We start from the raw sequence: 26,613 nt of genomic DNA on the forward strand, positions 1-26,613 counted from the left end.
AAGGCACTGGATAAGCAGTGGGGCTGCTGGAAAGGGTTCATCACGGGAGAGGTAGCACATTACATAAGTTAAGAGCACCACCGCCTTTGGAATCAGGTCTGGGTTCCCATCCAGGGACAGTGGGGCTTCTGGGCACCAAGTGAGCTGATTTTTCTCACCTGCAAGAGCAGGATAACACCTGGCTCACAGTGCACCCAGACACAATATGGGACCTTGACAAACGGTAACCATTATCCTTAAATAATGTTTATCCAGGTATACTGCATTTTCAAAGTGCTGTTTGTTTGTTTTGCTGTGAGTGACTAGTTTTGTTCTTGGTTTTAGCTGTCCAATACAGCATATCTCAATTTATTTCATTTTAAAATACTGTACAAAAAGTGTTTGGTGGTATAATTAGCCTTTATATTAAGAAACTTGAAGAATGAAGATATATGATAAATACAAGGCCTGTTTTCTATAAGCTAAGTCATTCTAAATAAATCTTTAAACTCACTCACTATCTAGCATACCTCTGTTTATTTACTGCCAGCTATCTTCTCCATGCTGGTAATTGCTTTCTCCTGGCAGTCAGAAATTTATATGCCCTGTTTTGCCCAAATATTGCAGTTCACGTGCAGTGAAAACACTAACTCTCCTATGAGTCTTCTAATACCTATGGGGAAGAACATGGGATGGGCCAAGGATAGAATTTCAGTTTCAATTTTACATCATCTGGCTATTGTCAGTTCAAGTTTATTTCAGGGGAAGAATCTGAGGCACTTCTGAGGTTAACATTTATGAGCTCAAATAGGAAAAAAAAGGAGAGTTAATTCACTGGATTTGAAATACTCTATGGACATAATTTAGAACTACGGTCTGTATGCTTTTTCTCAGCTGACTTACAGGATGAAAACAACAGTTTAAACCTTTCAAGTTTGATTTGTATCTATTTAAATGTTTTATTAGTTTAGCTATCCATGCATTGTTCTACGAGTGAAAAAAGCAATGTGAAAATTCTTACATATTTTAAGACAGGGGTAATTAAAAGAGATCCTCAACCAGATTCCTACTGAGGTCAATGCAAGCTTGGCTTAATTAAAGTTTATAGAATTTGGCCTGTATTATATTCAAACAGCAGATACTATTTTGTTATATTTGCAAGTTTGACATTATTTAATTATAGTTTCAAATAAAGGCATAAACATAAAATAGAAAAGACACTCTGTATTGCATGGTTATTATTTTGTCAGTGATTTTTACTGATACTAAGGGCCATGAAAAGAAAGATGGAATTGTTTACCAGAGTCCTGGGAGATTCATGAGAGTTCCATTTACACAGACCACTATAAAATGCAATGGTCTGAGGCTTAAACATACATTAATAAGAAGATGTCATTTTCAGAGCGAATCTAAAGGAAAATATTAAGCCATATCTATTGAAAAATGACATGATCAATACATGACCTCTTTGGACAATTAAATCACCAGTTAACTAGTTCTTCATGGAACTGAGCACATGATGTAAAATATACCCATCATCACTGATACCTGAAGAGAGAAATAACAGTTGTAGGCATGATGGCAAATCATCTGATGACAGTTCTATAATGATTCAAAGGGCTGGAAGGTTACCTAAATAATTACCTTTCTCATCAAAATTGCACTCCACACATTCCCGAAAGTGAAATCTTCCTTAAATTTTCTAGTGACTAAGACAAGCTTTATGTTTATGCAGATCCTAACAAAAATATTTTCAGTATAAAATGCCCTCTTCTATTTGTTCCTCAATCAGATAAGGATAAAACAAGCATGGTCAGAATTTAGAAATCTTCTTCAAGAAGATTCTCTTCTTGGGGCGCTTGGGTGGCTCAGTGGCTCAGTTGCTTAAGCATCTGACTTCGGCTCAGGTCATGATCTCATGGTGTGTGAGTTCTAGTCCTACATTGGGTGAGAATGAGCCCCGCTTCAGGTGAGCTCAAGTCCCGTGACCAGTGAACGTGAGCCTCTCTTCAGGTGAGCCCTACTTCTCTCTCCCCCTCTCTCTCTCGCCCTCCCACCCCACCCCTCCTGGGATTCTCTCTCTCTCTCTCTGCCCCTTGCTCACTTGTGCCCCCCCCTCAAAAAATAAATAATACATAAAAGCAAGGGTCTGATAGTACCATTGTATTATCTATGTCATCATGTGTGTGTAAAATTTCCCTACTCTAAACTCATGGTAAACTGTAGTTTCAAGAACAGCAAGGGTGAAGTTGGAGACAAGGGCAGGGAAGAAGTCAGCCCCATCCTGTTTTAGGGAAAAGAATAATTTGTGCGCTCCTCAAAACTGACAGGTAACACTATGAGTAAAACATTTGCTTTATCATCTTAAACAGCTTCAAACAGGGCTTTGCCCTGGCCTTGAGATCATGAACAAATCCGAACAATGTGATGCATATTTCAAATGGCTTGGAAGCAGGCCCAGTAACGGAAAACAGGATGATAAGCATCCTTCCCTCTGTGATGACATGGCATTGCTCTCCTGTTCCAGGAGTGGCCTCAACGAACAACTAAACATACCGGCCAACAATTACTGCCAGAAAGGCCTTTTTATGCCAAAACCACAATAACTGTGTTTGGCACACACCCTTCCACGTTCACAGGGGTAATGGTAAATAACTCTATTCAGGAGATTAACTCATTTGGTTATCTGGGGCACAGCTAACAAATACTCGCCCTAGCAGGCATCTCACAACACGGTCGTGCTGAAAGTTAAGAATTAGGAAAGATTCTTTTCTAAAGCAACAGGCGGGAGGTCAGCACCTCAACCTTTGACATAAACCCCCACACTGCTCTGTCATCACTTTGCCTTCCAGTGTTCCTTTTCCTCCCAGGTCTTTCCACTCTACCCTGCTGGAGCCTGAGTCCATGATATACAAATTCCCCGATGTACCCATGAACCATTTACACAACACGAGCCTGAGCTCACTGTTCCTGTTTCAGCTGTTAATTTGACCCACAAAACTTGTGTCTAGCGGGAAGGATGTAAGACTGGCTTCTCCTCGTTCCCCAAAGCACATCTAACCATTACTGCTCAGCCCTGCCCTTGGGAAGCAGTTCCTGCTCCTCCGAAGCTCATGCCATGATGTTCCAGCACTTACCGCCATCCTTCAATCCTGTTTTCTACCAGGCAACAGACCCTCAGACACTGAAGATTTGGGCACCTGGCTGCATATTCTTACTTTTAACCTCAAGCCCTAGCCTCAGTGGAGATTATTACAGTCCATGTAAAAATCCCATGTACTATCCTAGACTCTCAATTGTTTTACTATCTGAAAGCAAAAGACTATCCCTCCACTGCATTAGGTATCTAACCCAAGGCTACCTAGCCAAACTCTAGACCTTGACATCTAGATGTCCATGTCTCATATAAAATATGCAACTCTGACCATAACATACTGATCTCCAGTTATGTTATAGCACTGCTCACACCAAACTTCCTCTTTAATGTTACTAAGACCACCAGTGTCTTATCCTTTTCACTTACTGTCTGTGCTTGTCTTTCTCAGGCCACACCTATTACTCTTAAATTTTGTTCTTCTTTTAGCTTCCATGACATCACACTCCCCTGGTTTTCCTCCTCCCTTTCCTAGTGCTCTATTGGATGTTTCTCCTCTACCGAGCCTGTCAGTGTTAAAAGACCCTGAAGGTCACTTCTTAGCCTTCCTTCTTCTCTGTCTACATCTCTACATACATGATCTCACTCAATACCGTGGCTTTAAATCCTATACATATGTTGAGAATTCCCAAACTTCTCACCTCTGAGTTCCAGACACATATCCAATTGACTTCATGATATTTCCACCTGGAGGTAAATTTAACATGCCAAAACAGACCTCTAACATCTGTTATTCCTCTAGTCGTCTTCCTCTCTGACCATCACCAAGCTGCTCAGGCTAATAACCCATGGACTCATACGTCTCACATTTTTGAGAATACAATTTCTTTCTTTCCACATCCAGTCTGTTCAGCAATTCATTTTTCAGGTAACTACTGAGAAGCTACTATGCACCAGGCACTGTTCTATTGGGATACAGTAGTAAACAGATACAAAATTTTTACTTTCCTGAAAGTGACCCTCTAGTGGAGACAGAAATTAAGCAAAAAATAAATAGAGAGAAATGATATATGTGGCAATATATATCGCCATAAGGTAGTAATAGGTTCTAAGGAGATAAATAAGTCAGGGAAGGGGGCTAGAGAATGCTGGCATGGCAAGAAGAAGTAATTTTAAATACAGATATCAGGGGAGGCAGGGCAAGAAAGGTAGGAAGGTAACAGTTAATAAGAAAGTGAAACAGGTGAGGGAGCAAGTCATGAGAGTGTCTGGAAAAAGAGCATTCCTGGGGAAGATTCCAGCAAGTGTAAAGATCCTGAGGTGAGAATGAGTCAGGCATGTTCAACAAACAGCAAGAAGCCAATGTGGCTGGAGCACAGTGAATCCAGAACAGAAACAAGGGCTAAATTATGTAGGGTCTTGTAGGTCACTTTAGAGTTTAAATTCTGACATAAGAGACTAATGAAAGGTTTGAAGCCAAAGAATGACATGATCTAATTTATGCCTTACTGGCTCATTCTAGCTGCTCTGTGGAGAGTAGATGCAAGGAGACAAGAGCGAAATCAGGAAGCCAGTTATAAGGTTAATATAGTCCAAGTGTGAGATAATGATGGTTTAGACTAGGGATGGCTGTGGACACAGTAAGAAGTGGTAGGATTCTAAATATATTTTAAAGATAGAGCCAAAAAATTGGCCATTAGTCAAATCCTGTGGGTTTTATGTTCAAATATATTGCAAAATCACCCACTTCTCCATGGCCACCCCTAATTCTAAACCCTCCCTCATCAGTTCTTTCCTGGACTGCTATTATAACTTACCTGGACTCCCTGCTCCCACCCTCGCCCTCCATTTTCAGCAATGTACCCAATAACTTAATAAAAACATCAGTGAGATTATATCCCTCCTCTGTTTCATATATGCTAATGGATTCCCACTGCACTTTATTTCCTGAAAAGCCCTAAAGGACAAAGCTGCCTGCCTTTTCAAGTTCATCTCATTCCAACCTTCCCTTCATTCACCCTGGATTCCTTTTCTTTCTTTCTTTCTTTCTTTCTTTCTTTCTTTCTTTCTTTCTTTCTTTCTTTCTTTCTTTCTTCTTCTTCTTCTTCTTCTTCTTCTTCTTCTTCTTCTTCCTCTTCTCTTTTTAAATATGTATGTATATATGTATGTATGATTTTGAGAGCGAGAGATAGAGAGCAAGTGAAGGAGGGGCAGAGACAGAAGAGAGAGAAAGAATCCCAAGCAGGCTGTCAGTGCAGAGCCCGATGTGGGAGTCAATCTCATGAACTGTGAGATCATGACCTGAGCTGAAATCAAGAGCTGGATGCTAAACCTACTAAGCCACCCAGACACCCCAACTCCTTTCCATTATTATCCAATTCTTTCCAACCCCAGGGTCTCTGAATTAGCTCTTCCTCTGTAACATCTTCCTCTGCAGCCCCTCCCAGTTACCCTCTTTCATAGCAGACTTTCTAACACTCACCTCAGTCTGTAATTGTCTTTGTCAACCATGTCCCCTCTCCATTATAACTATTCCATTACAGCTGTAATTGTTGGCTGTCTCGTTCTCCACTATGTACTTAGTGCTTAGAACTGGGTCTAGCACCTTGCAGGCCCTCCATAGGCACTTTTTTAGAAACAATGAATCCATCATCCCTTCTTACCTTCCTTCCCTCCCTCCCCTCTCCCCCTAGAACCCATGGCTCATCACCTTACCACTTCCTTGACAATCCCTCAAGTTCCTGACTTCCTTGTCTGTCCATTTCACTCACCCAGCAATACCTGACATTGCATCAAACCAGACAATTACCAATTCTGTCCCAACATTCAGGCCAAAGAACACAACTGTAAGGTTTGGAGGAACAACTGAAATATAATAATCTCCAACTTCTGAGGGGCTGAAACTGCTCAGTGAACCGCTAGTAAATTTCCCTGGTGACTTCTCTCCCCCATTCTACCACTCTCTCCATGCTCTTAACCCATATCATCCCAATTCACTCTCAGAAGAACATCTTGTCATCTAACTTAATCAAGAAAACAAGAGTCAAAAGGAAGGACCCCCTTCCATTCTTCAGCCCTATCTCTCTACTACAATCCCCATCTGCATCCAGATCTATCTGTGTATCCCTGCCAGCCACGCATGGAATCCCTTCCCTCCTGTTCTCCGGAATTCATCACTGCACACTCCTCAGAACTTCATTCTATCAATGATGCCCTCTCTTTTTATAGATGTTCAACTTCTCCCTTTCTTCTCAGTATTTTCCATCAACATATGAATGTGCTCTGGTCTTCTACTGCTTACATGTTCCATTCTAGGTACAATCTCCTCTTTCTTTTCCTTTTATTTATAAGCTTATTGACAGGGTCGTCTCAAGTAGAACATTACCTCACAATGAGGAGACAATGTAATGCAATCTATTATAAACCTTTATATCCCACTGATCTTGCTGTAGCCAAATTACCAACCACCTTTTAAAAGTAAAACATAACAAATATTTTCTCCATGATAAATATTTATTGAATATGTAATGTGTGACAAGCACTGTGCTAAGAGTTGTTCTGATCTCATATTCATTTTCCTTTCTTTGTATGGTTTTCGTAATACAATATTCTCCTAGATTTTCTATCTACTTCACTCATCACTTCTTTTCAAGTCTTCTTTGATCAACCTATTCTGCATTTCCCTTCAATTTTTTGTTTGTTTGTTTTCCTTTAAACTTTATTCACTCTTCCCTGGATGACCTCATCCTCATTTACCATTTTAATCACCTTCCATGCTGATCATTCCCAGAACATCCTCCAGTCAAAGTTTCTCTCTGGTGCTCAAGGCCTGTATATCCTACCACCTACTAGATATTCCCATTTCGATGACCTACAGGCACTGTAAAAGTAGCATATCTAAATTCTTCCTGTCCTCCCCACCTCTTTCCCAAACCAGGTACTTATATTATAATCTCAATCCCCATAATGGCGCCATTGTCTCCCCAGTTTCCTAAGCTAGAAGTTCAGAAGTCATCCATGATTTCTCTTGCATGTTCTCTCCCTCACACAACAACCAATGCCCTGAAAGTAAAAACAAAAACAAGAGAAATTTATCCAATAAATCTCCAATTTCTTTCAACTCTACCTCTTTAATCTCTCAAATTGGACCTATAATCCACTGAGGTTGTTCTACCAAGACTCATTAAATTAAAACCAGAGCATTTGGATGTGTGTGTGTCTCTGTTACTGAAGAGAAGCCAAGACCGAAAAAAGAAATCATACCACACAGGATAGCGTTTCTATCTTTGCGAAAGGGACATATATTCAGATGCAGCAGCATAAATTGAACTCTCACTCTTTAGAAAAAGGCCTAAATAAATTTCCCTTTTTGAAATCAGAGCATATTTATTAATACATCAACTCCAAGTCTACTCAAAAAGCCTTTCTGCATCCCACATCACTGTGGTAAAAGAACTCAGGCAAAGAACTTAACCAATTGAGATGAAAAACTAAACAAATATGTCTACCTCCTCTTCCTCCCACAAACCTATTAAAATGACAGGAAAGTGGCACAAAAGGAGACAAATCTATACTTGGATGAAAACAGCAAGAGGGACAGGAGGAATGGCTGGCAGAGCCACCAAACAAGCAATTTTAACAAATTTCTCTAAGACAAACTACAAACAGGACTTGATTCAACCACAGCAGAGAAATCTAAGGAAGCTGCAGCTCTTCTTCAGAGAGGCTCCCAATTTATAGAGAAGGCAGGGACAGAGAGCAAGAGTGGGTTCCCAGGCAGTAACCGTACATAACTAAACACTTGACCACAGAACAGCTGGGCTGAACAACTCTTCTCACACCTAAGAGTTGAATAGAGATGAAATGCCTGCCTACTCTATAATCAGACAAACATTTGCTAAAGGAACTTAAGGTTTATTCGGGATGGAAAAGAGCTTCTAAGGTAGGAGTTGTAAATTCTCAGTCAGTCCTCTTACTTTTGCATTTCGTGGGATGTGCTGTGGGAAGTACTCCTATCTATTCCCACCCAGCCATCTAGTCATCCATCCATTCATTCAACAAAATCAACTGAGAAGCTATCATGTACCAGAGAACAAAATGAAGTTCCTGCCCTTGTGGAGTTTACTTTCCAGTGGAAGTAGGCAATGTAGACAATAAACAAGTAAACAAGACTTCAAAAGTGAAAGGGCAATAAAACAATAAGACAGTAATATGATTGAGAATGACAATGTGTGTAACATAACAGTATGAAAATGTGTGTGTGTGTGTGTGTGTGTGTGTGTGTGTGAGAGAGAGAGAGAGAGAGAGAGAGAGAGAGAGAGAGGCAGTATGCACAGCGCTCCTACAGCTGGGTATCCCTGAAAGCTCCCCTAAGGTGACCAGAAGGAGCCAGCCGAGTAGGGATCTGGAGCAGAGTATTCCAGGCAAAGAGAAGGGTCTGTACAAAGTCCCTGAGGAAGCAACAAGCAAACTTGGCATACTCAAAAAGAATCCAATGTGGCTACGGCCTAGTGAGTAAGGAAAAACAGTAGCATAAGCTGAGTTTGGAAGATTAAGCAGGGAGCAGATCATAGAGGACCTTACAAGCTTTGTAAAGAGTTTGCATTTTATTTAAAAAAATTTTTTTTTAACATTTATTTATTTTTGAGACAGAGAGAGACAGAGCATGAACAGGGGAGGGGCAGAGAGAGAGGGAGACACAGAATCTGAAACAGGCTCCAGGCTCTGAGCTGTCAGCACAGAGCCCAACGCGGGACTCGAACTCACGGACCGTGAGATCATGACCTGAGCCGAAGTCGGATGCTTAACCAACCGAGCCACCCAGGCGCCCCTGCATTTTATTTTAAATGCAACAGTAAATCACCGAAGGCTTTTATGCAAGCAACAACTTCTGATCTGAGTTTTACAACACATCTCACTATGTTCTGCAGAAGGGACTCTACCAGGACAAGAGCAGAAGCTTGGAGATCAAGTGCATAGTTTGGATGAAAGACAATGGTGACCTGAGTGAGGATCACAGCAGTGCAACTGTACCACTGTGTGCACATTTTGGCAGAAAAGCCTACAAGACCTGTACACATTAACTGAATGTGAAAGGTGACACAAAGTGAGGAGTCTAGGGTATCTGGGAACTTTTTCTTACTCTACCTAAGCAGTAAAAATTTCACTGGTGGGAGAGTATAGCAGGGTGCCCTACTAGAGACTAAGCTCATATTTAAAGGGCTCAATGAGACTCAGGTCTCAGAAAGTGCTGTTGTGCATCAATGGACTCTTGAGTCACAAAAGTAGTGTCTCCTGGCCCATGTTGAGGGAGAAAGCCATCAGGGTATATGCTCTTAATAAGTAGGACAGACAACTGTCCAGGAAGGAGATGTATTTAATATTTTTTTTATCGATTATTAAAAAGGGAAACCCAGGAAGCCTCTCTGGTCATCACACACATTGCTGGCTTTGTTGCCTCTATGGTTTCTGTTCCTGCTATCCCAGATCAGCCAATATTGTCTGTTTCCAGTGATCATCTCTCTGTTCACCCTAGAATTCAACAGCTTCACTGGCTCCTGGTCCAACCAAACCAAAGGAGACTCAGATATCAGTGCTTCCTGTACATCTCACAGAACAAAGAGCTGCATACAAGTTTCCTTGGTTGCTATGTGAGTCTACAGAGGGGACAGTCATAGGCTCAGTTAAGTGTATCACTGGGAAGAAAATAATAGATATTGGTAAGCTTAATAACTAATTAAGAAACATAAATATAAGTACGGATCTTAGTTAGTAGAGACCACAAAAAGAATGAAATAAAATTTTTAAATGGTTAGCCAGCAGATCAGTTCAGTGGAAGAAAAGAAGAAAGTATAACAGATAAAAAACATGAAAAACAGGAAAAATGACTCTAAACAAAATAATGACAATGAACTCAAATAGGAAAAATATACCAACCAAAAGTACAAAACTCTACAACTGATAAAGACAATATGTGGCAAAAATTTTATAGATCCCATTGGCCCATCAAAAAGTCACAGAAAATTTGATTATAAAATTTGGAACTAAATATATCACGCAAATATGAATCCATATAAGCTAGAGCATTCCATTTTAATACAAGTTAAGAGAAAATCTGGACAGGAGAAAAAAAAGATACAAAGGAAGGGCATTATATACTTTTAATGATGTATCAGTAAGACAGAATAATCAACAACATAAATGCATCTAACAACAGTCTCAAAATATATAGAGCAACAATTAACTAAGCATGGGGAGAAAAAGCAAATAAATTTTAAAAACTGGTGAATATTCTATCATATTCGTCTCTGAAACTCATAGAGCAAGCAGAAAAAATAAGCTAAGATACATAAGATTTGAATAACATGGTTAATAAGATCAAATTAGTAAACACATAGACTTTTATAAACAATGGGGAACATATTCCCTTCAAACACAGATATAACAATTATAAAAATGGACTATGTACTAGGCCTTAAAGCAAACATCCATAAATTCTCCCCAAATCAGTATCATATGATCTATGTTCTCTAAGCATAACATAAAAAAATTATAAATCAATGACAAGGACTAAAACCATACAATATGGGATAAGATGAAATAATAAGGGAATTCAGGAATACTTAGAATTAGCGGAGTTAAGTGTTCAACTTTAGAAAATTTGTAAAAAGGCAATAAACACGGAGATGAAGGAGGGAAGAAAAAGAAACAAAATAATACAAATATGGACAGAAAAAACTGGAATAAAGATAAAAAAAAGTTAAGAGGCACCTGGGTGGCTCCATTGGTTAAGCACGCAACTCTTACTTCTGGCTCTGGTCATGATTTCACAGTTCATGGGTTCAAGCCCCGCGTCAGGCTCTGTGCTGACACTGAGGAGTCTGCTTGGGATTCTCTGTCCCCACCTCTCTCTGCCCCTCCCCCACACATGCTGTCTCTGTCTCTCTCAAAATAAACTTTAAAAATATATATTTAAAAAAACATTAAAAAGTTGAGAAAATAAATAAAACCAAATCCTAGTTCTTTGAAAAGATTAATAAAATTGAAACATCTCTGTCAAAACTAATCAGGGAAAATAAAAGTAAAAAGAAGCAAATGAACAGAATACAAAACGAGAAGGGAGGAAAAAATGACATAGTATTCTTTTTAATTATGAAATAACATTATGACTAGTTATGTTCAATAAATTTGAAATATATAACATATATACAGCAGTGTTTAAAACAGCCTAACATTGAGATATAAGGGCAGAGTCATGTATTACGGATGAGAATTTAAACAGTCACAGTCAGCCATTCTGGAGAATGCACTAGCAGGGCATACTGAAATCAAACATGCAGATGCTGTAACATCCAGCAATCCCACTCCTGGGTGTAGACCCTAGCAATCCCACTCCTGGGTAAAAGCTTCCCACGTGTTTATATGGATGTTCATGCAGCACTGCTGGGATAATGGAAGGTTGGAGGTAACCTAGAAGTCCTGCACTAGGGGAAAAGTTAAGTAAAATGAGTAAGAACATAATATAGAATATGATGCAGCAGTTAGAAACTACAAACTATATACTAGAGGTACATAGAACAAAAATGGATAGACCTGAAAAATAGTATTAAGTGAAAATGGTAAGAAATAGACATGTAAATTAAACATGCACATGCCACTGTATTGCATATTTTACAAGACTGTTATGGTCCTGGTTTCTCTGTAAACAATTAAGTTTTACCTTGCTGGCATTTTTAAATGAGTGGTATTATAATGGGAGTTCCTCGCCAACTATAATTTAGAAGAGATTCCATCAAACCCAGATGACCCATTACTTATTGTCTTTTTAACGGTTTCCTCACTTCAGCAAAGCAAAAATTTGCTATGGTCCACAACAAGATCAAGAAGCCACTATTTAAGATGAAAATGAGTATGTGCTCTCTGAAATGTGACATGTTCAAAACTAACCTTCCTAACCTTCCCTGCTACAAAAAAAAAAAAAAAAAAAAAAAAAAAAGTTTTATATGAAGACTTCCACATCTTAACTGATAAAAACTCTTTTTCTAATCCTTAGAACCATCCTTGAATTTTCTCACGATGCATATTAGTTGATTAGCAAATACTGCTGGTCCTACATTCAAAATATATCTAAAATCTGACCACTTCTCACCACCTACTCTGCTACTGCTCTGTCTCTCACCAAGATGAAATACAAGAGCCTTGTGATTAACTTCCCTGCTTCTCCTTGCCACACAGCAGCCTGTAAAAAATTAAAAATGGCCATATCATTCCTCGGCTCAAAACCTTGCAAAGCTTCCCATTTCAGCCAGGGTAAAAGCTAAAATCTTTACTACACTCCACAAACCCTATGTGGCCTGTAATCCTCCCCCCTTCCTACTCTACTCCATCCACACAGGACTCTTTTGCATACTCCTGCCTCACAGCCCTTGAGCATATATCACATGACTAAATTCTGCACCTCCTTCAGTCTTTGGTAAAACATCTTTTTTTTTTTTTTTCAACGTTTATTTATTTTTGGGATAGAGAGAGACAGAGCATGAACGGGGGAGGGGCAGAGAGAGAGGGAGACACAGAATCGGAAACAGGCTCCAGGCTCTGAGCCATCAGCCCAGAGCCTGACGCGGGGCTCGAACTCACGGACCGCGAGATCGTGACCTGGCTGAAGTCGGACGCTTAACCGACTGCGCCACCCAGGCGCCCCAACAACATCTTTTTAAATAGGATGATCAACATGTGCTTTCAGGTCTGTTTGGACCAGAAGGACAAGAAAGATCTATAAATCAGTTCTCTAGGGAGGTGCCAGATAGATAGAGAACACTCCAGATTCTTTACCGACTGCCATTCTATCACAAGAATAAGTTAAAGACTGAGTTACCAAGCTTTTATAAGTCAGAAGATTGGCTTAAACTTTTCCATGATTTTACGGTTTGCACAGTGTGCTCATATAATGCTTGATCATGGGGCAAGAAGCCTGAGAACTTATAAAATCAAGGCTGTCAGATGTTTGTGACAAAAAAATAACATTAAAAATAAAACTGAGTTCTGATGTTATTTCAAAACTGATTCTCTGGATAAAAGTTAACTAAAGGCAACCAAAAAGTGGAATAGAAAATACCCGAATGATCTTTTTGTGCTTCAACTTCTTTAAATCTTCATCTAAACAGGAGGCTATCTTACTGTTGTTCTAAAACTCCAGTTCAACAAGTATTTGAGTTGCCAAAATATGCAGGGATCATAATAAATAAATAAATAAATAAATAAATAAATAAATAAATAAATAGGATGATCAGGTGTGTAAAATGACAAAGTGATTATGGGATTAAAACTGACTTCTGTGGCCTTCCCACTCTCTGTCCCTTAGCTTTCCTAATCCTCCTTATCCTGCTCTACTTTGTTTTCCACTAGTATCTATCAATTTTTAATATATTACAAAAATACATACTTACTGTGTTTATTATTTTTTCATCTCTTCTTTCTATAATGTAACTGTATAAGGTCAGGGATGTTTGTTTTTTCACTGATTACACCTGGCATGAAACGGAGGTTCAATACACTTTCACTGAATGAATGAATGGGGTGAATGACTAATTGGTTTAGTGTAATCTGGGCATATAGCAAGACTAAAATCAAGGCTGTAGGGTAAAAAAAGAGTGAGAGAAGATGTGGAACCAGAGAAATAGTGGGTATGAATGGAGCCACTGAATAAAACCAGGATCGAGTCCTGGGAAGGTGAAATGCAGAAGAGCAGGAATCCAAGAGAAGAACTCATTGTAGACACAGTTAAGAAGCAGAAGCAGAAGGTCAATACCTGGGAAGGTAGGTCAGGGAGTTTGGAAAAGTGAAGCTAAATCAATCTCCCAGATGACAGGCACTGACATGTCTAGAACTGCTCACAGGCCAGCCATATATATTGAAGGCTTTACTCAGCCGTAGATATTACTCACCACCCTGAAAAATGTGGGCCCAGCATATGAAAAATTCTGATAGTGACACTTATCTTCATGTATTTATTATGCCCCAAGTAATACTTTCATGTAAATGATAATAGCTAATAGTAAATTAAAAACACCACTTCTAGGCAAGTTCTCATCCTCCTCAGGGACTATTTACCAGCTGCTCTTTGTATAGTGAATACACAGTACAATGCTGATTAAACCATGGTTCATCCTTACTGACACAAAAAGAGAAATCAGTAATTAATAAATCTATTATTTGCTCTTATTAAACACCTTCCCTTTCTATGTAAATCACTAATTGCCAATAATTTACTAAATAAGTTAACTTAAACAACATTTCAGGCAAATCCAAAAAAAAAAAAAAACATGATAAAAAGCAAGGTTTCATGTAAAGTCTAATTCTGAAGAACAGTGAGTTACTATTTACAGCATTTGCTTCCAAGATTCACTTTTTCTTTACTTCTAAGTATAGCAAAGACAGAATCTAGAAATAGGCCAACAATTACCATAGGAACACTTCCTAGAAATGAACACGTTTCACTGTAGACTTTGTCTTTAGCTCAATGATACATCTATTTATCTTAAGAGCTTGAAAGCAACTATGCTCGAGTGATACTTGGTTACCTGAAGGTATTAAAATACTCCTCTTCCCATACCCCAAGTCTGCATAACGTTACTGTACTTCTTCTAACAATCAACTGAACATCTTCTAAATTTATTCATCAACCAAGTTATCCATAATAATCCATGATGATTTTAAGGGAAAAAAAAGAGGGATATTGATAAAAGGGAAATAATGTAATTTGTGGAATAGAAAGGCAAAAGAAAGGAACAAAACTAGAGAATTTAAGAATGAGAAAAAAAGATAAAAGGGAATAGAAATGAACTCCCAAAATATTCACTTAAAAGTTTTCCTCCCAGATTTTTTTTTTTTTTACCAATGCAATAAAAACAGATTTTCTGTTGCAGAACATTCCCTAAAATGAAATTTTAAAACAGCTTTGGAACAGCATACTAGATCTCTTTTACAGATCATTGATTTAATGAAGATTTTTCTTCATGAGCATAAGTGGGCAAAAATGCAAATCAACAGTCCTTAATGCTCCAAAGGCTTTGATTAGTCCCAGAGGTGTATATTTTCTAAAGCATGCTTTCAATAGAAGAGCTACTCTTCACAAATCATCTAAAGGGCATCCTCTTACTATTAATGCTGTTAAATTAATTCTCAAAGGTCAATTGCTCACACCGTGGGATACCTCTAATGACCTAAAAGGGATGAACAACTACAATAATTTTCTAAATAGAACTCATTTTAATCTACATTAATTTAAAAACAAATGTTACCACTTCCCCAGGAAATAAACAAGTCACAGCTTTGTTTAAAGCTCAAATTTTAGGTGGGTAGATTTTTTTCTTTGATATCCACATTTCCCAGTATGTACCCCATTTTTAGGGAGAATAAAAGTATACACAGATTACTGTACCTATATTTTGCTTTTACAGATGACTGGGTATTGTGGATTGAACAATGTCCTCCAAAAAGAAATTCTGAAGTCCTAACCCCTGACTCCTGTGAATGTTTCGGAAATCGGGTCTTTGTGGATGTAATCAAGTTAAGATGAGGTCATAAATCCAGTTCTAAATCCAACATGATTGGTGTCCTTTACAAAAAGATGGAAATTTGACTGCAAAGACATACACAGGGAGAAAGAATGTCACGTGAAGGCAGAGGCAGAGATTGGAGTGATGGCCAGCAAGAAAGAACTCTTTCCTAGAGCCTTCAGAGGGAGTATGGCCCTACCCACACCTGGATTTCAGACTTCTGCTCTCCACAACTGTAACAGAATACATTTCTGTTGTTTAAGCCACTTAGCTTGTGATACTTTCTTACAGACTGTGACATTTTAGAACTAAGAAAGCATGGTCTCCTAAAATCAAGTAAATAAAATGTTTCAAGGAAGTTGTGATGACCTGTGTCAAGAGAAAGACCAGGATATTGAAAGAGGTAGTGTTCAGAGAGAAAGAGTGAAACTAGAATGAGGGAGAATGATGTGAAGATCTGCAGAAAACTACAAAAAAGAGGGGAAACAGGTGATAAAGTCTGCGAGCATATGGTCAACTTTCAAAGGAGCTCTAGGTTTTAGGGCAGAGAGGCAGACAGTGATCTGGAAGCATGCACAAGGACCAAGGAAGACCACTGCCCCACATCAGGACTTCACATTCTCCTCTCTTTCTCATCACTCCAACCAAGACCCCACCAAAACCTTCAAGTTCATTTAGTCTTCATGTCCCAGGGTATCTCTTCAGGGAATCCCATATAAGACAAACAACCTCCCAAATCAGCTTGGTCCAAGAAACTGATCAACTCTGGGGATGCCACAGAGCACTGTGCTCACAGTAGTGGAAGCTCAGACTACTAACAAGACCGAATAAATATTCAATGTCTACCCCAAAACAGATCTACTCTCTTTAGGATTCTTCAGGTCAATGGTTTTTAGTGAGGAATGATTTTGTCCCCCAGGAGATATCTAGAAACATTTTTGGTTGTCACACTGGGGAGCAACAAAGGGACAGGTTGCTACTGGTATCTGTGGGTAGAGGGCAGGGATGCTATTAAGTATCCTACAATGCATAGGCCACCCACTACAAAGACTTACATGGCCCAAAATGCCAACTGTACTGAGACTGAGAGACTCGAGTCTAGACCAAATGACCTGGGGCAAGAGGATCTCTTGGGTTCTTTCATATGGGCAAGGAATCCCATCCATACCAGTTCACCTACAACAGTTCTGACCGGGTATGGCTACAGGGCCAAACCAAACAGTTAGCCTTATGACTTCTATTCCAAATCTACTCAAATAGGGCCAGGAAAAGCTAGGAAAAAAAAAAAATCCTTGAGGTTAACTAAATGGTAAAAGTTAAAAAGAAAAAACTGTGTCCTATATCAGATGTTAGAGAAGCAATTTTAAAATAAGAACAAGCAAAAAGGCTTTTCTTTAAATTTAAGAAAGCAGAAAATGTAACCCTTTTCATTTTGGATAAATAATACCATATAGTAAAATTCAAAAGTCAGCATGCTTTCTTAGTTCTACCCACTGCAAAGCATTCCTTCAATAAGATGTTTCCATATTCTTGACTATAAAAGGAAGCTAATTAAAGTGAGTTTTTTGAGACGATATCCTAGGAATTCAAAATAATTGATTTGTTGCTTTTTAAATGAGAAGCCAAGAATCTTCACATTAAGGAGCTTAGGTGTTCGTACCTCATCAATATTTCACTTATAGTATCAGTATTTTACTAGATCCATAATCATCCACAGTTGTCCTTCCCGGAATTCCCATTCTTTTTTTAGGCTATCTCATCAATTAACAGTTTTTCCTTCCTTTAAGGGGTTTCCAGAGAATTGTTTTAAAGTGTCTACTTTCTACATGGAAAGCATTCTGACTCTACCATTTCTATTTCCATTTTAAAATCTGCTCTAAGAAAGTTTCGACCAACATATATGGGGTAGGACTGCTGTGTATTCGTAAGAAATTAGATCCTCCTGCCTCAGTGTTTTATCAGCAGGCTGCCTAGAATCCAGTGTGCTGTTTTATCAGAGGAACTTTTGCAGCAAGATGGTTTATGTGCATGTTGTTAAAGGAGTAAACCCTTCAGTGAGGTTCGCATTTATATATGACCCTGACCTGAGAGGAGTCAGGTCTGACCATCAACTGTTCCCACAAGGCTGAGGCCAGCTGCAGCTTTAACAAACACAGGGGTCCTCAACCTCCATCCTCCATTTGGGTGCCAGGAGTTTGTGAAGGAAAGAACACTACGAATATTTCTCTTCAAAACACATCTCCACAATGTCTGACAGTGTCCCTCACAGGACTGTTACAAGAGTAGGGCCCATATCTACTAGAGGCTCTATATACACAGTCAAAAGGTAACCGTATTGGTATTCCAATAATAAAACAGAATTCTTTAAGGAAAGTAACCCAAGAAACACATGTACACATTCAGATACACACACATATATATCTGTGTGTGTGTGTGTGTGTGTGTGTGTGTGTGTACATATGTAATAGGAAAGATTGCTTGACTTACTGATTCATTCAAGAAAAAAAAAAATCAGAAATGTCTCAAAATGTCCATCAGGGGAATGGTCAAGCAAATAATATCATACTTGCATAATAGAGAAAAAATGGGGGAAAAAATGTGAGCGTGTCTACCATGTGCCAGGTGTTTTTATATTATCTTATTTCATTCTCCCCAGTGCTCCATCAATTACCCTTTTAGGTAAGAATCACTAACCACAATTTACAGAAGACAAATGAAAAGCCCATAAAGAAAGTTGCCCTGGGTCACAGAGCTAGTGAAGAGCAAAGCTGACATTCACATCTAGGTTTTCTTACTCTCTGCCCAGCATTCATTCCACTGCATTCCAGATTTTCCCCCAAGATCTACATTTGGACTAAGTCAATAAATGGAATTGTAAATATGAAATAAAGTTAAGCAAAAGTCAAACCATAGCATGAATGTATTGGTTTCAATCATACGAAACTGTATACACATATACTAAAACTGATGATAATCAGAATGAAACTGACAGAAAAAAATGGAATTGAAATTACCCCCCTGTTTGTTTTTCCTATGAAGTTGCTTAAGCACATAATAAAGAAAATCACCCAAATCTGCTCCTCCATACATGCCTGTTCCGGCCTACCTAAGGTTAAAGAAAGGCAATAAATTTAAAACACCTTGTTAAAGGCTGAATGTGGCTGGGCCAGTTTAAGATAAATATCCCACCCTTCATAAAATTCTCAGCTCTTTCAGAGACAAAGGGACTGGCAGAGTTTCTTCACTGTATCAAAAGATGGAATTTCTGCAAGTTAAAAAGCTTAGAGAGCAAGTTCATGTCTCTACAGAACTTTCCTTTTGTAAAAATTAGCACTTACACTGTATGATAAACATTCTTTAAATTCTCCCCTCAACCAAAAGAATTTAATCCTGGGACATCCCCTTTAAGTGGCTTTGCCCACAGAGCATGTATTATCTTGAGTCAAATAGAATTATCTTGGAATCCCCCTCCTTTTGTCCTCTCCTCAGATCTGGGAGCTATACCACTGTTTAATTGAGTAGTCGGACCCAAACACGGATCTCACCTTTACATTAGGCTGTAACTTGCAGAAATAATTAGGGGTGGGCCTGGATGGAGTGCAGGCCCTGAATAACAGAGTAACTGGGAATTTGTATGAATAACCGCCCTTCCAAAGATAAAGTGAGAAGTGGCTCACTAGAGGTTTACACAGTCCTGTTCCCAAACCCGAAAGCTGAGAACCAGGCAAGATGTCACTTTAATCTTGCCCCTTGGTTCTTCCATTTTTATAATGGGCAGTTACCTATGTCTCTTGATTCAGGAAGACAGTATATACATGAAGTGTTGGCAAAGGTTTTCTGAAATTGTTTTTAAAAAAAATGGTTTATAAATACAATTCACATTGGTGTCAGCTTCTTTATGAAAAAGTATTTCTTAATTAAAAAAAAAATGTGGAAGTAAAAGTTCCTCTACTGATTTCCCTTAAAACTACTGTTTTGATTTAAAGTTACATATTAATAGTCTGTCTTGATTCTCTCTTGTTTTAAAACTCTCACTTCCTCTTTTGTTATGTTGACTACTAGTGATAAAATATCCTGATGCAAGAATCTAGGAGAATGCTTGAAATGACTACAATCAGATTAGATCATAATATTATTAAATTCGAGGGTAGCAATTAATTAGACCCATAGTTTTTCAAATCTTCCTGACTGTCCACACACACAAAAAAAGTCAGTTAGCTAAACTAACTGATCTCATTCTTGGTTTCTGGCTACAGCTCCACAGGTTTAATAATAAGCTCACCTACTGAAATTTCCTTAAGATGCCAGTCACTCTACTGAAAGCTTTGCATGTTTTATCTCACTTAATCTTCACAATAATCCTTAGTAGTAATTTTTTTTTGTTATTAGTATTGTTAAAGTTCTTGTTATCTATCCCCGTTTCACAGATGAGGAAACAGGCACACAGCAGTAGACTCACTGGCCCAAGATCATTCACCTAATACACTGGGAGCCAGAGCCAACTCCCAGACTGGCTGGCTCCAGCAATCATGGGACCACCGCGCCATCACTGCTGCTCTCTGCAGCCATGCAGTGGCTCCTCTGGCCATTCAGGTGGCTCCTCCTTCTTTAAGTCAGGTACATTGCTACTGTTCAAACACAAATTTAAACTCACATCTCTCATCATTTTCACTGCTTCCCTGGTCCTCCCGAGTCTTCTGGCACACATTGCTAGCCTTCTTTTGATGTAGACCAAGACGTTGGTATCTCGTCCTGAAAAAGGAAATATGAAACACCAAAATTTTAAAATACAAGAGCTTTCAGCTGAGCAGCGAGAAAAAAATACAGAGGCTCCTTTGCCATACCCTTAAAGGAAAACCTCAGAGAGAACAGAGTGCTCCTTTGGCTTTTTCTTACTGCCAGGAGCACTGACAAGTTTGCTAATAGTAAAACGCATACAGTGTAGTCAAAGCACTTAGACTTCCAAAGGTCAAATCATGTGACTGATTACCTAATCCATACTTTTGAGTTAGGATGTTGAATATTTGATAAATAAAATCATCTGCCACAAAGTGCTGGGGAAATGAGCATACCCATATTGAATGTGGTTTACAAGCAAGCATTCCATATTCTTCAGTTTGCATGCTTTTGCTGAACATGCAAAGAGGTGAATCTCAGGTTGCATCTTGATCAACTTTTTTTTTTTTCCTGCTTGACATTAAGTCTGGAGAAGCCTCATCTTGAACTTCTGTTTTATATTATTCTTTCCCTAATACTAGTGACATCATAATCATCTCCAGGTCCCCAAAGCAGTCTATTTTAGATGGCAATATAACACATTCCAGATATGACAATAGAGTATGTAACAAAATGAAAAACTACCCTAGTGTTACAGAAAGCATTGACAAGCTAACTAGTTACAATAATAGTCACTAAAATGGCACTAAAAAGTACATTAACAACTTCTCATCTTAATCTTTTAATTATATGTCTTTTTGGATATGTTTCTGAACCAGTGAGAACATGCATTCACTTAATCCTCAATAAAATTACCATGTTTTAGAAAAATATGACACACCTGTTATAGATTAAGTACATGTATAATATGCAGCTATTAAAAGATGTTAAGACCAAAGTCCTAACATTTCAAGTTTTAAAACAATGAGAACAAGATGTGTGCTGAAAATTTGCCAAGTGCCTACAAATTATTTTAAAGATGTGATTATATTTTTTGGATAGATGTAGGCAACAGGTTGAAAGGATTTAATTTACAGAAAAAAAGGAATAAAGAAAATTTCTTAAGTTATATTACAGTTTATGTAATGTTATGTGTTAATTCTCATTTAGTTCAGAAAATAGACATTACTATACACATGCCTTCAAAATTCATTCTTATAAATTTTTTAAAAAGCAAGATACAGATGTGATTAGAAACTTGATTAACATATATACCTACTGCTTATAAATAAATATACTTACTGAATACAAAAAAAAAACCTGTGTATTATTGTGTTGTGTGGACATACTCATGTATACACACAAAAATCAAAGATCTCGCTGTAACTTAGTTATAAAGACTAATGCACTCAGTCTCTGTGTCAAATACAAGTTTAGCACTAAAATTTAATTTTATAATCTCAAATATGAAGGCAATGCAATCCTACTCCCCAAGATGCAGGAGGGAGAAACTCCACCTTAATGAAACAACCTGAAGTCTGAATGGACAATGAAAGGATTGCTACATTTCTACTTAAACAACCAACAAACTGACAAGTCAAGTGGCTCAAGGAATTCCAGAAACAATTTTGTTGTCTTGTTTTTTTATACCATCCCCCCAAAATATCACTGACCCTCTGTTTAGTGTACTAAAGTAAAAGGTCTCATTTTAAAGAGTTATCTTAAACAAAAGCAGCCACTATTTCTAATATAAGAAAGAGAAATAATTATGAACCCATGGCTTTTTCTCTCCGGAAGCCAATACCAAAGGGCTAAATACTGAGATAATCACCAATAACAGTGATACTCTTAGTTGTCCTATTTCAACCCATGCTGTAGAAGACTCCTAAGAGAAAACCTTTGATTACGTTAACATGAATTTAAGTCCTGTTTCCCAACTAGAACTTAAGTTATGGGGCAGAGAAATAACTAATAAACAGAGAAATACATAAGAATTCTTGGGAGAAAGTTATCATTAAAGGTTATTACCATTTATTTCTGGAGTTAAGAATCTCAAGAGCAGGAAAGAGAATCTGAACATTAAGTGAACAGCAATAAAGCTATAATTATGTACTGTGCTCTTATGGAAAGGAAAAAAATTATTAAGAAGAAAGGCAAAGGGGCACCTGGGTCGCTCAGTCGGTTAAGCGTCCAACTTCAGCTCAGGTCATGATCTCAGTTTGTGGGTTCTGAGCCCCGCATCAGGCTCTGTGCTGACAGCTTAGAGCTGGGAGCCTGCTTTGGATTCAGTGTCTCCCTCTCTCTCTGCCCCTCTCTTGCTCATGCTCTGTCTAAAAACTAAATTAACATTAAAAAAATTTTTTTTTAAGAAGGGAAAAATTAATATTTATTCTCATCTATGAGAATCCTGTTTTGAACTGGCCTGAAAGTTTGTTCCGATTAATCGTGTTACAGTTCTGATCTCCCATCATGTCAACCTGGAGAAAACCTTACTATGTTGGGCTTCATACTGGGATCCGTGATGCTGTAGCTGCTGAGAACGCCGGTAACAGCCATCTCCAGCCTTCAGGGCCTGCTTAAACAGCTTTTCTGCTTCAGCAATGGTTGTTGCTTCCTCTTCAGCCAAGAGAATATAAGCAGTTGCACACCTGTCCATTCAGATAATAGCCACCATCAATTACAAATCCAAGGACACTGGAATAGCTGTAGGAGTACATGCAGAAGGGCAAGGAGTTATGCCAAAAACATGCAGAGTGGCCAACTGGTTCATGCACCCCTGGTCTGTAGTTGTTGACACAAAATAATGGCACAAAAGAAATGTCTGTATTTTAGCTTGAAAGGTAGGATGTGTAGTGTTAGGAGCTTGGGGCTCACGTATGGACTCTGCCCCTTATTAGTATGTCACTTTGGGCAAGTTATTACTCTGCCTCCCTGATGGAGAACAACATGGAATCTATTTGTTCACACTGTTGTTGTGAAGGTTAAGTAAGGTGATGCATGTAAAGTGCTCAGTACAGTAGCCAGCATGTGGTACATAATCAACGTCAACTGACAGTGGCAATGATACTAGCTATTGTGAAATATCTCCTTCCAGCTCTCAAAGTTAGAGATCCTATATATAAGTTTACTGCTATTTACTAAACACTGACTCTCTTTAATATAAGGGTTTCTTCAGAATGAGAAATTCATTAAATCAGATAAATTACTGATTAAGACAACAGCGCTTCAACATCTCATTACAGTTAGCACTGATGTTCTGCTAGAGAACACTGGAAGAACCTACAGGTAGTGTTGTTTCTGAAGAGCTCAAAATCTGAGTCAGCCTCAGTAGTGAACAAGAGTTAAATCTCACGCCTTTAGCAATAATAGCTACCACCTGTTGCTTAGTATACATTAAGCACTGTACCAGGCACTTAACATATATCGTCTCATTTAATCCTTTCAACAACCTCTAAGCTAGGAAGCCAGAAAGGATAAGCAGTTAACTAACAAACACGGGAACTCTTGGAAATTTAAACCTTCCCAATCATGTAAGAACAACCCAACTGCCAAAGAAAGGGAATGTAATTAGGAAATGGTGACGCCAGAGCAGACCGTACAGATCCCGATCTGCACCGATCCCATTGTTTTCCTTCATCTCCACTGCCCCTCTTGTGGTCATTTCCCTACTTATCAGAACCTCCATCAGACCACAGGAGAGAAAATAAACAGAAAGTGAAACCAAATGTTGCTTTTACCATTCATAAACTGCAACAGCCAGCTAGGAAAAGGAGGCTGAACTTACAGCTAATGGGAGGTTTGGGGTTACTGGTTAATCTTAGCCTTGAGGAGGGGTCTTATAAATTCTTTAGCCAATCCCTTTAATTTCATGCAGGACTAATCAATGGGGCTTTAGGCAGAATGTGGTGTACGAGGGAGAAAAATGCCCAGAAAAATGCTGTAAAAACCAATTACTATGGAGGGCAGCCGATACATGACTTGGAAAGAACAATAATGATCCTGAAACTGCCCAGTGATTCACTACAGAAAATAACGGGGATAGGGGGATAGGCATCAGGAAGCAACACTTAAGGCTTCAGATGCTGACATATAAATATGGGTCAAGGGTAATGAAGTGAAAACTGAGATTATAATACTGAGTGGTAGATATAGTATCAGAGGAGTTAGCTCTAAGGTTATAGTTGGTGGGCTGGGAATTCAAGATAGGTTGGGGCAAGTTGCTTGCTTTATATACATTTCAAATAGTATTCTTAGGAGAGGCAGAGTAGCACTACTAGCCAAGAAAACATGTATCTATGTGGAAAGTCATGAGTCTGGGGTAGAAACATGCTAAGAGCTTGTGAGTGAAGGAGAAAGAGCAATAGAAGTGCTAATGGTTGGGGAGTACAGAACGACTGCTCAGCTCAATGGAAGATATCGATGATGCATCCTTGTCACAACACAATACACATACAGAAGCAAGAAAGTATGGTGATGGGGGTGTCAACCATCCAGATATCTGCTAGAAGAAGTCTCGTTTGGTTAGAAGTAGGGCACCCGACAGGTTCTTGACTTACTTTGGTAACAATTTTATCTCCCAGATGGTAGAGGAAGCAATTAGGGGAACTTCAACTCTGGACCTAATTCTGACCAAGAAGAAAAAAATAGTTGGTGAAATGAAAATTGATAGGAACATTCAGAGAGAGTTACTATGTCATTTTGGAGTTTACGGGTAATCAAAGAGGGTAAGGTGGACTTCAAAAACTTCAAAGAAAAGAGATATGATTCAATGGCATGAGACTCCGAAGGAAAAAAATGGTTTAAGAGGGTTGGGCAGCTTCCAAATGTCCACCTGTAACCGTAGTCACAAATGAACTTCTCAGGAAGAAAAGAGAGGTGACAATTAAGTAATAAATATGGCTGCACAGAGATCTCTCACAAGGTCAGATGTTTAAAGGACATGTAAAAAAGATGGAAAGAGGGCATGTAATGAAGGACTACAAGAGAGTGGAATGAAATTATAAGAATAATGTCAGGAGAGCTAAAACTCCAAAAATTACCTGAAGCTTGCAAAGCAAAATAAAGACAAAACAAAATGCTAAAGACAACCATCTATTCCCTGTTTTAAAATTATGTTTAAAACCCTATTACCACCCCCATTTCTCTAAAACCATCGCAAAAATAAATAAGCAAAAAAGACAAACAACACAACAACCACATCAAAACAAGAAAAGTTTATAGTTAGTAGCAGCAGATAATAAAGAGAATGCAAAACTCTCTGACTTCTATTTTGTTCCTGGCTTCTCCATCAAGGAGCATGATTGTCAGGCTGAAAAGGGGAGAAGAAATTAAACTCTCATGGGGGTAAAAAAGACGTAAGATAGCAAATAACTGATCAATTCTAAGTGAATTACTGTACTGGGATGGGTAAATCCCAGGAAGCCAACAGACCCTGTAGTCAGGCCATGGAAGTGCTCTCTGTGAATAGTTAAGGAATCACAAAGAATGGACAGGTGCTAGAAGATGAGATGACAAATGTAGTAAAAATGTTCAACAGGGGAAGAAGGCAGACTTCCCAAACTACAGAAGAGTGATTTGGAAAGAGATTCTAATGGATTATTAAAGGGATGGTCTCCAAGCATTTTTAAAAGAAAGTGGTGAACACTTAAATCCGCTAAGAACAACTAAATCAGGTTGTGCTACCTTAATTTACTTTAAAGGATTTACTATACATTAAAGATTCATAGCTACAACTGGTACTTTTAAGATCAAAATGCAGAAACGTGAGCTGAATCACAGTGTTAACTGGGTGGCCTAGTTAATTGGTTGACTGATACCAAAGGATGATGACTCATGAAGACATGAACCTGAAGGACAGTTTCTATATGCCATGTCACAAGGTTCCACCCCTGAGCCTGACATTTCTATCAGAAACATGGATGACACACAGAAGGCAGGCATATCCAATTTGTAGATGACAAGAAACTGGAAAATAAATATGTTGTATGGCAGAATCAGAAACCAAACAGATCAACAGGTTACAATGGCAGGATTTCCAATTCTCAAGTGAATCTTTTTTCTAAGACCTCCAAAGAAGAATCTGTAACTTTCTTCAAAAAAAATCATAAAATAGTTTAACAATGACCACTTGGCAGGGAGAATGTCGAGGTGATTCAAGCACCAGATGGGTGGTTGAGCTAAATGACCTTTAAGGTCTCTGCCAACCCTGAGATTTTATGACTTCAATTTTAAGAATCTTTCTCATTTTCTAAGATCTCCAGAATATTTCCCAGCCTTCCTTGGTAACCCACAGAATGTTTAACAACACTAATGACAGCATTTCCTCTT

The 26,613-nt window shown here is 38.5% G+C and overlaps 1 protein-coding gene across 6 annotated transcripts in view; it reads right to left on the bottom strand.

Annotated features, from left to right (window-relative positions):
* ST7 (suppression of tumorigenicity 7) overlaps positions 1 to 26,613 on the bottom strand; it is a 201,380-nt gene that overhangs the window by 69,263 nt on the left and 105,504 nt on the right. For 4 of the 6 annotated variants that reach the window (XR_005789230.1, XM_040472167.1, XM_040472166.1 and 1 more), the window contains exons 7-9: positions 24,843 to 24,911; positions 22,780 to 22,934; positions 20,285 to 20,382 (exon numbers count right to left, since the gene is read on the bottom strand). Coding sequence is in view for 5 of the 6 variants with exons in the window: in XM_040472167.1 (XP_040328101.1) it covers positions 20,285 to 20,382; positions 22,780 to 22,934; positions 24,843 to 24,911 (322 nt within the window). In the remaining variant the exon portion in view is untranslated. The remainder of the gene's footprint in view (positions 1 to 20,284; positions 20,383 to 22,779; positions 22,935 to 24,842; positions 24,912 to 26,613) is intronic. The other 2 variants (XM_040472169.1, XM_040472168.1) reach the window with 1 other exon arrangement.

Source organism: Herpailurus yagouaroundi, unplaced genomic scaffold, assembly GCF_014898765.1.
Source record: "Herpailurus yagouaroundi ecotype Mexico unplaced genomic scaffold, PumYag 100, whole genome shotgun sequence".
NCBI lineage: Eukaryota > Metazoa > Chordata > Mammalia > Carnivora > Felidae > Herpailurus > Herpailurus yagouaroundi.